Below are 16,560 nucleotides of genomic sequence, written 5' to 3'. Positions count from 1 at the left end.
TCGTATTCCCATAGGTTGATGGGGATCAGCTGAGAGTCAGCTGATGCGAGCTTGACTAACGTGACCTGCCAGAACTAACGCTACGCTTGATTTTAACCATGGTATTTGTAGTAAAACTGTGGTTATACAATACAAATGATAATCAGCATGCCAAAAAAACATACTACACTTTTACTATAATAAAACCATGATTAATTTGTATAATATAGTCTATAGCCTACAGTAGGTCATATTGTGAGGTTGTTGACAGAGTTGTGTAGGCCTACACTCATTTAAATATGAGTTCATTACTTGCTTAATTACTTAATAAAGCAATGAGTCAATCAAAAAAATTCTTTTGAATTAATTGAATTGAGCATTGCTCAAATGTTTGGGAGGAAAACAGTGATGTGACATGTTGGAACCATATATAGTGCAGAATATGACCCAGTCACAAACACAGTCTTAACAGTATTCAACAAAATATATATTTCAATATGTTTTTATAAAACAATAACATTTGACACAAAAATTTGACACAATCTAATCTAAAAAGGTGCATGTTTGTAAGAAACAAATTCATCATTGAGACATTTTAACTTCAAACCATTGCCACAACCAGAGTCCTCTATCCATAATATTGTTTTCTTCAGTGAAAAATCATCTCGTCTGAAACAAATATGTGGGTGGATTTTGATGTGAGAGAACAACAGGAGATTGATTTTTTCACTGGAGGAAACATTATTTTGGATTATGGACTTTGAAGTTAAAACGCCTTAATGATAGATTTGTTTCTCACAAACACTCACCTTTTCACTTCACAAGATGATAATTGATGGATAGTAGCAGCAGCACAGCAACAACATTTTACGAAATCTAATGTAATCATAAACAATTAGTTGCTTAAATTGTCATTATGAAAATAATGCAACTTAAGGACATCTGGGAAAAATACTGATCGATGATAATGATTCAGTTCAATCAATTTGTAAAGTGTTTGTAAATGGATCTACTGTAAGGATGTTGACATGTTGGAGTGCAGCATCCGAAGCTAAAACATCCTTTACTAAATATTTATTTCAGTACAAGAGTGACATGTGAAACTCACCCTGAGAAGTTGGTAATTTTCCAAATGGATGTCATTTATTAAAATAATTATAATAAACATATATATAGTTAAAAACATATATAAATATTAAACACAAGTTTTCATGGTCAATTACATGCAGTTTCTTAGTTTTCCCTCTTCCTGTAGATTCATACCATACACTTGTCAAAATGATGATTCGTCAGTTGCTGTTAGTCCCACCCACAATGCTATTATTAATTAACATTAATGTTAGGCTAATCAATGCTTTAGACGCATTGTGTTTTGACCTTTGTGCTGCATAGGCCTAATTTGCGGGTGGGACGGGTGGGACGGGTGGAACATGTCCCCACCACTTTTTGCCAAAGTCTATTCTGTCCCCACCACTTTTTGAAAGCCGTTGAAAAAGTATGCAGCAGGCTTATAACACAAAGTAAAAGCATCTCCAATCCGTCTCCAGTCATTCTTCATGATTTAATTCATTCATGTAACAAAAAATACACTTGCGTCAGTCAGACAGGCCTGATCTATAAACCTTGTCACACACGTATCAGCATCTATGAACAGAAAACAGCATGCCCAGGCCAGCGCACACACACTCTTGTGTGATAGCGATGAAGTAAACATTTATTTACACATTCAGATTAAATATACCACTCTCATAAATTAGGTTAAGCATACACATTACTTGACATAATTATCGAGAAGTTAAATTATTAGAAGTTAAGAATCGCCCGTTCGGAACAGACATAGGCTACTGTATTAATGGCAGCGGGGCAGGTCCAGTTCCAGAATCAAATCTGGGTGCTTCTGAAAATAGTGAGGTGCAAATCTATTGTGACCTACATTTTTGTCCCATCCATTGCTATGGTGCAAAGAACACTCCCTTTATAATTACTAACAAGCTGTCACTAATCTTATGGCGATCTTATGAAGTTCCATTAAATTCAACTCTCTACACTATGCAATGAATCTCTTATTTACATCGTGTTACACATTGTTTGTTGTAATAAGGATCCGCGAGTGCACAGAACTCAGCACTGGACAAAATCAACGGCGTTAATGCCTCTGCTTGGCCATCGCATTCATAAAATTAAACAGGTATGTCTGTGAATGGTTCATTACTCAAGGCACAACACGTTGGAAATAGAAACCTTTGATGCTTTCCAGAGCGCAAACACAAATGCGCACTGCTCGTTCGCCTAATCTCTTTCGCTGATATGTTATTATTACAGCTTCAACTGAGGGTGCTTATAGCACCTCCGTAAAACCAGGCCTGCATGGAGGATTGCTTGGCTGTGAAAGTTCTGCCTTAAATTGTGTTATACTGCAGAAATCAGAGCGTAAAGACAGTATTTTTTATCTGAATAATGATCAATGATGCAAACTTGATTCAGAAGATGGCTTAGAAACATACATACACTGCCAGACCCATTCGACATCTACTGTACCGCTGCCACACATGCACTGCTGGTGCTACTGTACATTATGCAATACAGTCTCGAATGCAATGACTGTAAAATGTGCACAAATGAGTGAGAACTAATGCTGGAGCGTGATGATGTTCTGTCCAAGTTAACTTATACATACATATTCCTGCTTCTAGCTACCTTTTCAGCGGGCAATTTATAGGGTTGCCATAACTATATTTTAAGCACTGAAACATTTCTGGCTACGCCCCTGATGCAGAGGGACTTCTGGGAAAAGCTTTTTTTTAATTGGTTAATTGAAGCAAATGGTCCAAATGATCTCTCATTTGGCATTTCAGTGCTAATAGACAGCATATTCTCCACCATTATATGGTAGATGCAATGTGCGTCAGTTCAGCTGTTTGTGTGTGTGTGTGTGTTTGTCTGTATGTATCTGTACTATTTATGTGCTTTTTGTATTGTCTTTGTAAGCGCGGCATAAATAGATGTTGAGAATGTGAGATCTACTGACTTGGAAAGCACCTCTGATGCCAAAAATGCTGGTAGGTGGATCACTGGGTTTGAGACATTGCAGAGTGTGTTCGTGGGATTGAGTCAGAGCTGCGTGGGTGTGTGTGCAGATCATGCCACGTCTCGCTCTCTCTCTCTGTGTGTGTGTGTGCCCTCTGCAGCGGTGCATGGACAAAAACCACAGCAGGAATGATAGGCTTGACTGAAGGTCAAGAAGGTCCTCTGAGCTTATTTAAGAAAAAGCAATAAACATTCACGAAGCTCTAGATAAAGGAGGTTGTTTATTTGGAGTGGGGTTTAAATCCACAGGCATGAATCAGTCGCTCCCTGCTTTAATGAGCCCTGGGGAATCAACACAGATCTGCATCACAACACTGAGAAATGCCACATACTGTATGTAAAGACAGTGTTATGTAAGAAAAATGGCCAAAATATGTGTCGAGGATATTTTTAAAATCATTGTGGGATGCTCGGTTTGTTGCCAAATAGCAAATATGTAGCACTTTGTTGCAAATGTAGCTTGTAGCTTATTCGATAAATGTGAGATTATCATACTGTTATGTGCATTTTTAACTTTCTCAACTGTAAAATCTTCTGACAACAACAAATTGTTCACACATAGAATGTGTGAAATCCTATAAATATCTTGGGACAATTATTGACTCAGAACTGGACTTTGAAGCAAATTGTGAAGCTGTGTGTAAAAAGCGTTTGTTTTGATTTGTTTAAGAAAACTCCCATTTTCACATTGACAGAACCATGATGACCGATTCTGTTCTTTTTATTGAATCAATTTTCATCTTTTCCTTCAGTGTCTCGGCTTGGAAATGTAGAAGAGAAATTCTTTGTTAAATGATTTAGTAGGCTGACAGTTACAGCGATCTTAACGGACGACTCCTTTGCGCAGTGAATTCCAGCTACTTCCTTCTGGATGAAGGTTTATATTCCTACAGTGCAGAACAGAGAGATACAAAAACAACTTTGTTCCAGCAGCTATTACAAGTCGTAGAAAAAAGGAACAGGATGAGAACGCTGCTTTAGAACATTGTGAAACTTGTGAATCCATTAGAATCGTTAGAAGACAGAATCGCGATTCATATATGAATAGATTTTTACGTGCACCTCTAGTTTTCTCTTCCTCTTCTCTAAAGCAGCGCAGCATGGCCTCGCCCCCTTTGCTGCGTGTTCCCGGGAACGGGGTTTATGTAAAATTCTGGGTTCTTGACGTAACGGACCCGGGAAGTAACTCGTTGTAGTCCCTTACCAGCCGTTTTTGTAGGCATTAAACTGCCAGAATTTTAAAAGACGATATCTCCGTTTGCATTGAACTTTCGCAATCAACCACCCCTTTAAAATGTTTTGGATATCGTGTGGAATAGAAATGCACCCTGATTACCATTTTTGCATGCTTGTTGTAAAGACTACCTGTGACGTGCGCGTCTGTGATTCATCCATTCTATATGTCTGGCTTTATTTTCTTTCTGGATTCAAGAGCATAAGCTGAGAGTTTAAGGATTGTGAAAAGTAAACAAAACAGTTCATTATCCCAGCACTCAGAAACGAGGTCTCAGCGTCAGTAGACTGGAGGAGCACAAGGTGTTCCCAACATGTTTTATTCATGACGTGTCACACCAGGGCATTCTGAAGCTCTCTTTAGAAATCAAGCTGTTCTGCACATGTTTTTCCACAACAAGACACAGCAGACAACAAATACATTCATTGTGAAATATTCTGAGGCATCATCCAAAAAAACAAAACAAACCCTCACTTATCTGTAAAAGAGCTCAGTGTTTGTGGCAGCAGCACACCACAAGAATGAGGCACTAAATGTGAGGAAACCTCAGCGCTTTCATAACTCTGTGACCAGTTATTATAACTTATCATATGATACATTCTCTATGTGTGTGTGTGTGTGTGTGTGTGTGTGCTCCATGTGCAGTGAGGTTAATTTAAGGTGACATCAAGCTAAAATCATTCCCACACATTCATTTGTACCTTTGTGAATTATATGTAATTATAAGGTGGATCATTCCTGCTATATAGCATGTATTCATATTTCTGTCTACAGCTTAATATATTCTATACAATATTTCCGTTAAACATTATTTAAAAAATGGAAATCATATTAGTTTTCTCAAAGAAAACTCTTTACCTCGAGTAAAATTGCTTTAATGTTGAGCCTCAAGTGGTTTATGCTTTTATAAAACAATAGGAAAAAGCAATACAAAAAAGACACCAGGATTCACTCACTGAGATTTTAGAATCAGATCTATTTTATAATAATAATAATAATAATAATAATAATAATAATAAAATAATTCCTCTCCCATTTTTCGAATCAGTTATTTTAAACAGAATATGTTTTCTTGGGAATTATATTTTAATTGGTGATCAATATAGTTGTTGTTTCTTTTTGTTGTTGTTTTTTTTTTGGAAAAAAAAAAATCATCACTCATCACTTTCCTAACAAAATCCAGTTTCTCCAACAAAATCATCCTCCAGGAAATGACATCATTTTTGGAGGGAAAACAACAGCACAAGCATCAGTAAGTATTAGCAATGGTTTTGATGATTTATCACTATAAAGCATTCCTGACGAAATGACCGAAATCGCTAGCCTTTTTAAAATCATTACAAATTCATTAGCTATAGTTTACATTTATATTAAATGCAATTCTAAATGATTAAAAATGAAGAGTGTTTTATTGCCTTAATATGTTGGGACTTAACTATAGTACTTAAATAGAACTTTAGTACATCTTTACATGTAATTTCATAATTACTCTGTCTTTGAAATATGGTTAAAGTGTAACTGCTGACAAGCATGTATGAAAAAACTTAAATATATTTTAATGTCATTTTTATTGATGCATGTATGTCATGTATTTAAATATTTTTGTAATTACACATACGTAATGATGCAGTTATAATTTACTACAATATATTAAATTCAAATAAAATGTCAAATAAAACACTACAGATAAAATTATAATCAAGTGCTTCACCAGTGCTTTAGTATGCTAGTCAGCACCTCAAAATAAGTGCACTTCTTTAATGCATGACCAAAGATTATTAAATATAATCATTTAAAATGTATTTTAAAGTAATTTTTTAATTTGACATTATTTAAAAGTGTACTTTAGTGTGTTAAGAACGACAGTCATGAATGTCGATTCTTTTTAAGTACACTTAAGTGGCCTTATTCGTTAATATTAGATTATTCGCAAGTACAGTTTTTTTAAATATACTTTTTTAAGATTTCAAGTACACTACAGTTGTTACGTATAGTCCCAAAGATGACGAAGACGATTCAAAACAACACAGTTTATTAAAGAATACAATAGAAGGTAATCCAAGCAGTACGCCAAGCTGCGAAACACAGAGGAACTTAAATACACAGTGATAATGAACTAAAGGGAGAACAGGTGTGATGATTATAATGGGTGTCCATGGTTACTGCTGGCTGCGGGAAAACTAGAACAAAGGAGACAGGAGCGTGATGTGAAATAAACTGAAAGTCCATGATAATGAAACTAAAATAACATAATGGTGACAACAGTTAAGAACACTACATTTTTCCTAAGGGAAGATAACATCAATACCTCAAAAACAAAACTATTAAAATAATTTATTTCAACCCTTTTAGGCTGAACAACGTTCAACAACGTTTATTGCCTGAGTTCAAACCCCAACCATAACAGGAATGACCGCGTCTGCTTCTAACCACACATCATAAAAGTTTATGATGTATCTTTATTAATCAGGATTCATCTGCTTTGGAGGTCAGCGACTCATCTTCCAATGCACCGCAGTCAGCATGCGCTCGCTGCCATTGTTTAGCAGTGGAAAGGTGTGTTATAAGCTTTCTTAAATAACACAATTTCCAGAAACATCTCACCCCTGAGAACAGGCCATGAGATTATAAAATGATTCTTTATCTGAATTTGGTTCATTGCATTGAGAAATGCACATTGCTTGCAGATCAATTGCAGTCTTTGTGTGGGGTCCCAGAGGCCTCCATGATTCACATGCACTACACAAGAGCAGAACGGACCAATTAGATCCCTGCAAAAGAATGTGTGTGTGCGTGTGCGTGTGCGTGTGCGTGTGCGTGCCTGTGCCTGTGCCTGTGCCTGTGTGCGTGTGTCAATAAATGAAATATAATCCTTTCATAGGAACTCTTGAAGAGCTGAATTAATGCGGGATGAGTCTGAATGCAGGTGATGGTCTCTGAGGTACAACCTGTAGGTCAGAATCACGCAAAGAGAGAGAGTTGAATAGAAAGTATGTTTGCTGTCAAAACACTACTTTCTAATAAGGAGCCTGAAACTGTCAGCTATTTTTAAATTCTCACAAGGATTCAGAGCAAAATTTAGGGCAGAAATGTTTTATTCACAGCCATATTTAAATAACTGCATTAGATGCTACATTTTTACTTTTTTTTTCTGTGGTGTTTTTGATTTCCATTTTATTTTTACCACAAAACCTTTGCTGTCAAACATTTTTTTCCAAGCATTCATTATTGCTTTCATTTTGTTACATATTTTTAAAAATGTTTTTCAGACTGTGATAGGTGGAAAATGATTTTTTTTTAAATAATTTAATATTGAAATACTGAACTTTTTCTGTTTCTCTGTGTTATTTACAGTTATGGTATTGTGTGAATTATAGTTAGAGTCCAATGCTTTACCTTCATGTAGGCCACGGACCAAATTGGATACAACTGTACTCAAGCTTATGTTGCCATTTTATGCCAGAAAGATTTCATTTCGAAATGGATCCTTGTGGCTTTTGCTCTTCTTTTTCTGAAACACTTGATCACCACTTCTTTTATGGTTTTAAATGTTTGGTTTGATATACATAGTTGGTTGCATCGTTCTAGATGTCCTCTTTTAAAGAGTGATCTATATTCCCATCAAATTCCCATTAAGTTCCCTTTATTCTGCGATAACAACAGGCTAGATGTATGTTATCCCTTACATAAGGCATGGGAAACAATTACACAGAGAACTGTATGAGTACATGTGGGAACATTTTTGTTGATGTTCTCAGACACAAAATTATTTTTGCTCACTTCTGTTTAAAATACATAAATAACACGTAATAAAGTGTGAAGTAAAAAGCAAACAGGCTTTATATAAAGAAGCAAATGCTCCTCAAGGACACACTTTACCTGTATTTAGTATTACTTCAGAGCAAACTATTTTCGAACAAACACAAATCATTTTCATAATCAGTACATTGATCTACACATGGGTTTAGAGTTAATTTTTTCCGTGAATGGGAGTAGAGCTGTCCAGTGGATTAAAAAACATATACATATATAATAGAAGGGAAAACCATGTATTTAAAAAGCGAAAAAGATGCATTTGCCCTCTAAGTGCACAATATGACCTGACGAATGGATGCAGTTTAAGATTCTCTCCATCCAGCGAATCTTGACTGGTTTCTTCTAAAAATAGTGTTATCTAGCCAAAAATAAGCTTTCCCCAAATTCAGCAGTTTCTTTGAAAACTAGAAAAATTAATTCCAATCGTATGAAAATAATCAAAGATTAGTAGGTGCTATTCCCATTGGACTTTTGAAGCGGGCTGGTAATGAATTTAGCTAGAATATACAACAAATATGTTGAATCAGATACAGTTTATTAGCATGTGCCAGCAGTGAGCTTCTTCTTCTTATGGGGTGGAGGTTTTGCTGGTTATTCCCCTCTGAAAGATACTGTAACTACTGTACACCATCTGCCAGCACTGACGCTCATAATGAATCATGTACTCTGACAGTATCTGTTTTAGAGGACTCTTAAAAGCATGTAATGGCCTAGGCATTAGACTCACACAATCAAAACAGTTTGCTCAATGAACTTGATTAAATGAAGAAAACATTTCCACTCAATTAGTTGGGGTCCATACAACAAGACTAAAACAAGTTCATTTAAACAAATAATGTTTTGTTGAACCAATTTAATAGATCCAATTAAGTTCCTGTTAGATGAGAGAGAATTAGTTAGAATAAGTTAGATGATAACTATAGCATGTTAAAATCAATGTTTCTGCACAATGTTAATCACAAAGACAATAGAAGCACTTCTATCATTAAAGGTGGGGTAAGCGATTTCTGGGAGCCAATGTTGATATTTGAAATCACCAAAACAAATACGCCCCTACCCCAAAAGTGTCTCGCCCCTATTTTGATATCTCCGCCCCACACATACGTACGCAACCCAGGCAACGATTAGTTCTGTGAAACAAAGCAAAACCAATGTTACGCCGTGTCTACACCGGACGTAGCGCAACAAAATACTATAGAACTCATTATAATCAGTGATGCTGTCTACACCATAGATATACTGTATATACATATCTATGGTCTACACTGGATGCGGCGCGGCACGACACGACAAATCCCTGACAGAAAACTGCTGCTGCGTTCTATTCATGACGTATTGACACAAATTTCAAATGATTTTCAATGGTCGCTTTGTCGCGTCCAGTGTACTAGACAGACTTTAGCTGTTGCGGCGCAGACACGGTGTTACTCACCTATCGAGAAGAAACAAAGCAACCTCGGCGTCCGATCGCAGGCCTTCCACTCCTTGAGTTCTCTCCAGCGCTGGAAAGCTGATCCGATATTTACACGGGTCCTACTTCTTGCCTTAAGCCTTCTTTTGTTTCACAGACGTTTTCCTCTTTTGTTTTTTTATCCGCCATCTCTATCTTTCTGTCGCTCGGCTCGGCTAATGTCCGTCCTGTGCACTGAACGCTCTCTCCTCCACATCATGAGTAGACACGCCCCTTACTGCTGATTGGCTACAAGTTTGTTTTGTTAGTCGGCCCGAATCAGTTTTCTAAAGCGTTTTTGAAAAATAGCTTACCCCACCTTTAATACTGAAAAACAAAATAAAATTACACTCAATTTCAACAACTGCATGCTAGATCCACTACAGTTATGTGAAAATTATTCTAATGGGAGTGATAGCTTTGCTTTTATCTGTTGATGGCACATTTCTGGAAAAACAACAACAACAACAACAACAACATGAAATCCTTTGAAATGTCAAATCTTGATATTAAAGTGTTTGCACTAATCTAGAATCTATCACAGATTTTCTCTTCTGCCACCTGGGACCTGCAAGGATTTAGTATTTTTTTAATAAATGTCACCTGACATTGTTGTTAAAGTTTGCAAAGGAAATATTCCCACAGAAACATTATATATTCAAAGTTGTTCTTTGTGCAATGTTGTTTTTTGTGCAATGTTGTTGACTTATGCATCCCTCTGCCTCGATTCTGAAAATATGTAGGTTGTCCATCATATTAGGATAAGCTCAATTTATGTCATTTGCATTATACACTCTCAGAGAAAAAGGTACAAAAGCCGTCAGTGGAGCAGTGCCCTTTCAAAAGGTACACACATCCCACTTTAGGGATAAATAAGGTACCAATTTGTACCTTTTGAAAAGGTACTGCTCCAGTGACGCTTTTGTACGCTTTTTCTCTGAGAGTGTAGCTAAGCTTTCAATTATTCTGTCATCAACCACGACATGTTCCAGGACCAATATAAAGGGTACTTCATGGATAAACCACCAGGAACAGGTCTTACTTGTCCAAATCACAGTCATTATGTTAGACATGCATTTCATTTGATGTTTGATGTAGTCTCACCTATTAAAATGAAAGGGACTATACCACAAACAATGAAAATGCTACAAGATGTACTGATTGAAATTAATGCTGGACTGAAACGCTGTGGCTGTCTCACACTCACTCTAGTTCACAGTTTATTGATGGCGTGAGCGTGAGTCACCACTGCAGTGCATTTCGCAAATGACCTTACTTAAAGGACTTTTCCACAGTTATAATACAACACTGCTTCCATATTCCTTCATTTATTGCATTGTTGTGTGTGTTGATAGACAGTCAGCTTCAGTCTCTAATATGATGTTTGCATCCTCATACAGTTGATATGTGTAGGATCCCTTTTCAATGGGATTTATGCTCAATTTTCTCCTTTTTCTCAACAAGCCACATGCTTTTAAGCCTTATTCATGCCTTAAAAAGGTGCATATAATGTGCACTTGTAATGTACTTCAAATCTTCAAATTATATATATAAAAAACCGTGCTTACAGATAACAAAATTAATGAAATAAAAGGCCACTAAGGTACATTTTCATGACTGTTTCTTAATACACTGAAATGCACTATAATAATATCAAATTAAGTTTTACTTAAAAGTAAATTTTAAATCATCATGCTTTAATAATATTTTGTCGTGTTTAAAGAAGTACACTTATTTTGATGTGTTGACTAACATTCTAAATTTGATTATATTTAAAGTTAATATACATACTAAATTGCGACAAATGTGTAATAATGAATATTTTTTTAAATACATGACATACAAGTTTCAATAGAAATGACAGTAAAGTATATTTCAGGTTACCATAAAAGCTTGACAGTATACATTCAGCAATAACTCCAACCACATTTCAACCATAATACGTTTTCATTAAAATGTAAATAACATATTCTTTTAAACATATTTAAACACATTTAAATTAAATATACAAATTATATTGCAAAATAAATGTCTTAATTGTTTAGTATTAATAGTATGCAAGGCTCAATCGCTCATAAACTGACCTAGTCCATGCTGAAATGTACTGTAGGAACTCATTGGTAGGATGAAAAGACTGTAACTCAACATATTTCATCTTTTCTGTGTTTCTGTTTGACACATCCAGCTCTCAGCACATATTATATACTGCTCTCCTGCCATCAGCTGTCAATACAGTCCTTTGATTTGGCTGTGAATCGGTGTACTTCTTACTTTCTTGTTTCTATGTTCTGTCGGGCAGTGACTCATTTACTGTAGAGTCATCAGCAGACAGTAGATGCACACTATTGAGCAAAAGCCTTCAGACGCACACATTCAGATAGAGGATCCTTTATCCAGAGACCTGAGCGATGCTCACCAGTAGCCACAATAAATCTCCTCTTTCACAGGAAAAGTAATTCACTGGTAAAATACTTGCAGGGCTGTTTTTTTTATGAACAATGGGCTTGTTTCAAAGCCGTACTGGCCTTCTGTCACAAAACAGATGATCATATGCTTTTGAGGATGTGCGTACTGCTTAGATTTCATGTCGTGCAGTAGCTAGAAGACCTTGGGGCGTGATCATGTATTTTTGTACCTTTTAAAGTGCTATCTCAAAGATTAGAGAGAAAGAGAGATGATGAATTAGTGCCAAAGAAGAATTCATAAGTGTAATTAGGTATTGGCTGCGTGACTGCGTCTGTCTGTGATCAAAGGTTTGTCCTCCGGCTGTGGGCGACATCCAGGAAAGCTAAAAAATAACACCTTTATTTATTTATTTATTTTTCAAAATGTCATACAGTGGAGCTTCTATTACCAGACACATGCGTGCAGTTTGGTTTTCATCCTGAATTCTTTGTGATCTTTATGCTCTTTAGTGCGGTATACTGTAAGGTAAGCTTCAGTGCTACTTTGAATTATATTTAGAGGATTTGCAAAAAACCCCAGACCCTTTAGTATGGTGGGATAGAGGAAGGTGCACTCCTTAAGACTGGTGTGCATTAATGCTAACATGTAACGTATTTAGAGATGAGGTTAGCATGTACAGGGTGATGAGGCATCAATATATTAAATGGGGAAATGGAAATATTAGACAATGTAGTTGATATACCACATGATAATAACTCCTTACCCATGACAGGGTTAAAATAACCCACCTGGGACAAGACGTCCCCCACTTTAAATGTATCTCAGCTGTCATGCTACAGTGTAAATAGGTTGCTGTAAATTTTACAGTAACTTACTGAATAATTTAATAAGCAGAAATCCTAAATTTACCTTAACATGTTAAGTTAGAGGAAGATGCGACTGAATTGATGCTTGAATAATGCACTTCCAGCAGCCATGATAAACAGTTGGCGGTTAAAGTTTTCTATGCACAATTTGATTTGATGAAAGTCACGAGACCAATTACTATCTCTCTATCCAATCACGTTGATGGATAAAAATAAAATTAAAATAAGCATGTAGCGACCACAAACAGAGGAAAATAGCGGAGTAAAAGTACCGATACATCATTTAAAATGTACTCAAGTAAAAGTAAAAGTACACAATTTTTAAACTACTTAAAAAGTACAATTACTGATAAAAACTACTTAATTACTGTAACGTGAGTATTTGTAATTCGTTACTTCACACCCCTGCAGCTAACATGCAACTAAACTAAGCAAACATGTACATATAGAAAGAAGGGAAGTAAGGAAAGAGAGAGAGAGAGAGAGAGAGACAAAAGAATGGCAGTATTTAACATCACTTAACCACAACCTAATGAGAATCATCAGAGAATCAAAATCACCTTAAAAAAGGGGGGCCCAAACTTAGGCACGCATCTAAATAATTGGAAACGGTTACTTGCACTGGCTTTGCTGAACAAGAATTCGGATGGATAGACAACGAAGATTCTTGTTGAGTTCGTTAGGAGTGAGCTGGAGGCTTTCATCGGGTTCCTCTGAAGAACAGAGAATCGACAAAATTACTTGAAGAGAAAACTGCCAGAAAGTCAGACTCAAGAGGAGTGAGTCTTGTAGAGGGTCTGTCTCAAAAGGTTTGAGCAATGATTGGTTTGGGTTAGGGACTTTTAACCCTCTTCCATCTTTGGTGCCCTGGCCAATACAAGGCGTGAATTCTGAGCGGGAGAAATTCTCTTTGTCTCCATTTACGGCCCATTTGCATGTTTTTTGCTGGTCTGGAGAATTGGTACAGATTTACCCAAAGTATGGTACAAACAGTATGATGCATTTCATCATCACATAGTGTACACCATTGTTTAGGCAATAAAGAGCAGATTGTTTCGATAACAAGAAAGAAATGTCTAGAAGATATACGTTCAGAGATACATTCCTACACCTGGATATAAACATTTAGAGTTTAACTAATACCAATAAAGAGTTGTAACTGGGCTCATGTACTGTACTAGGGGAACATACATACAACACATGCATATACCATATACATTTTATAACAGCTTAATTATGTCGTAAATAAAGAAATTGTCTTTATGTGTGTGTGTTATGTGTATTGTAAGTGTGGAGGTGGTTCACTGGCCACCCAGGCATTGAGTGTGAACGTCTTCTCGTTGGAATGTGTTTGAAGTCAGATGGGGAAACCAGAGTGTTGTTCTGTTTAGTATCTTCTGGATGGTTGGGGAAAACCTTTGGATATTTAGCACCCATATAAATGTAGGCTGTGGGGCCAGCCGTGTAATTTATATGCAAATGTCAAAAGGCTAAAAGGGTCTTTAAGACATACAGCCCAAACGGTCATCAGTGATCCTATGCACACTACAGGGCCAGAGTTTTAAATAATAAAGCCTCATTTTTCACAGAATTCCTTGCACAATTATTTTATGACCTCAAAACAATTTGAACATGCTGCGAGATTTAAAATTGATACTTTCGAATGTTAGTGTCATATATCCAAGTTCATCTTTATAGGTTTTCTAACACAGTAAGTTTGCTCAGTAGCTCACCCGATTCAGCGAATGTGTTTTTATATCACTTTTGCATTCGTTAATCGGGTAAGTTTAGGGTTGGGTTAGGAGGTATGTTATTTTCCAACACGATAGAGCATTAACCTTTTAGCGTCACTGGTCAGTTGAATTCTGGACTGCCACAATATGTACCTGAATAACATAATAAAAACACAACAACACATGCCTAAACCAATACAATAAAAATGCAGCAATACGTGCCTGTACCAACGTAATAAAAACGTGGCCATGATCACATATTGAATGCACGTTTTGGCACCACTCACTGGACATTTCACTCTGAAACTGCTGCGAAATGCGCAATAAAGCACATAATATCGGTGACGTAGGAAAGTTGCCACAAGCACATATTTTCAATGAGCCTGAATTGGTGATTCCATCTTTCCAGTTCTCAAAATAACCTATTTTTTCTTAGTGTGAAGAACATTTGAATCATCTGAAGAATCTTTCTCCACTTTGAAGAACGTTTCAATAGAAATGTTCCATGGGTGTTAAAGGTTCTTCATGGAACCATCAATGTCAATAAAAAGCCTTAATTTTAAAGATACCCTTCCTAGTTTAAACATTATCTGTTTCATTTTGTGCAGGTTAAAGATGCCCTGTCTACCAACCCAGTGACTCCAAGAAAAGTCTACAACACTCCCACTGAATCCTTCATCCACGATGAACACTTCAGAGGCCACCCTGTCCCATTGGGCCATCCATGTCAACTCCAGCCCCGTCTCGGACCTCCTCAACGCCACCGAGACCCCATCCCACGCCAAGCCTAAAGCATGCGAGCAGCTCAACATCGCCATCGAGGTGTTCCTCATCCTTGGCATCATCAGTCTGCTGGAGAACATCCTGGTCATCTGCGCCATTGTGAAAAACAAAAACCTACACTCTCCCATGTACTTCTTCGTCTGCAGCCTGGCCGTGGCTGACATGCTGGTGAGCGTCTCCAACGCTTGGGAGACCATCGTCATCTACTTACTCACCAACCGCCAGCTGGTGGTGGAGGACCATTTCATCAGACAGATGGACAACGTTTTTGACTCTATGATCTGCATCTCTGTGGTGGCATCCATGTGTAGTCTTCTAGCTATAGCCGTTGATCGCTACGTAACGATTTTTTACGCTTTACGATATCACAACATCATGACGGTGCGCCGGGCCGTGCTCATCATCGGTGGAATTTGGACCTTCTGCACCGGCTGTGGAATCGTCTTCATAATCTATTCTGACAACACGTCTGTCATTGTGTGCTTGGTCTCCATGTTCTTCATCATGCTCGCGCTCATGGCCTCCCTCTACAGCCACATGTTCATGCTGGCACGTTCTCACGTCAAACGCATCGCTGCTCTGCCGGGCTACAACTCCATCCACCAGAGAGCCAGCATGAAGGCAGCCGTCACCCTGACCATCCTTCTGGGAATCTTCATCGTCTGCTGGGCTCCGTTCTTTCTCCACCTCATCCTTATGATCTCCTGTCCCAGAAACCTCTATTGCATGTGCTTCATGTCGCACTTCAACATGTACCTCATCCTCATTATGTGCAACTCAGTCATCGACCCTCTCATTTACGCTTTCAGGAGTCAGGAGATGCGGAAAACGCTGAAGGAAATCATCTGCTGCTACAGCCTGAGGAACGTCTTTGGAATGTCCAGGTAGTTTCAAACCCAAAAAACGAGAGATGGATTATCATTTCACAAGAATTTGAAAGGTCTGAGAAGAATGTCTCAACCCTGCCTTGATCTAGATGGACTGGAGAATATGATTTTTGTGATGATATCACGCAAACTCTCTCAAACTTGCAGAATGCTGGACGATTAATCAAGAAGTGAAGTGACATGTGGCCAAGTATGGTGACCCATACTAGGAATTAGTGCTCTGCATTTATCCCATCCAAAGTGCACACACACAGCAGTGAACACACACACCGTGAACACACACCCGGAGCAGTGGGCAGCCATTTTTTGCTGCGGCGCC

The 16,560-nt window shown here is 37.5% G+C and overlaps 1 protein-coding gene across 2 annotated transcripts in view; it reads left to right on the top strand.

The window, feature by feature from the left end:
* mc5ra (melanocortin 5a receptor) overlaps window positions 1-16,404 on the top strand; it is an 18,324-nt gene extending 1,920 nt beyond the window's left edge. The window contains exons 1-2 of one of the 2 annotated variants that reach the window (XM_016470065.1): window positions 5,523-5,552; window positions 15,180-16,404. In XM_016470065.1, coding sequence (XP_016325551.1) covers window positions 15,256-16,242 — 987 coding nt within the window. In that variant the 5' untranslated portion in view covers window positions 5,523-5,552; window positions 15,180-15,255 and the 3' untranslated portion in view covers window positions 16,243-16,404. Of the gene's footprint in view, window positions 1-5,522; window positions 5,553-15,179 lie in introns of those variants that run through there. The other variant, XM_016470064.1, reaches the window with a different exon arrangement.
* The last annotated feature ends 156 nt before the right edge of the window (window positions 16,405-16,560 follow it).

The sequence above is a fragment of the Sinocyclocheilus anshuiensis genome, unplaced genomic scaffold (genome assembly GCF_001515605.1).
Source record: "Sinocyclocheilus anshuiensis isolate Anshui unplaced genomic scaffold, SAMN03320099.WGS_v1.1 scaffold1976, whole genome shotgun sequence".
Classification (NCBI taxonomy): domain Eukaryota; kingdom Metazoa; phylum Chordata; class Actinopteri; order Cypriniformes; family Cyprinidae; genus Sinocyclocheilus; species Sinocyclocheilus anshuiensis.
This window is presented reverse-complemented; position numbering and strand designations above follow the sequence as displayed.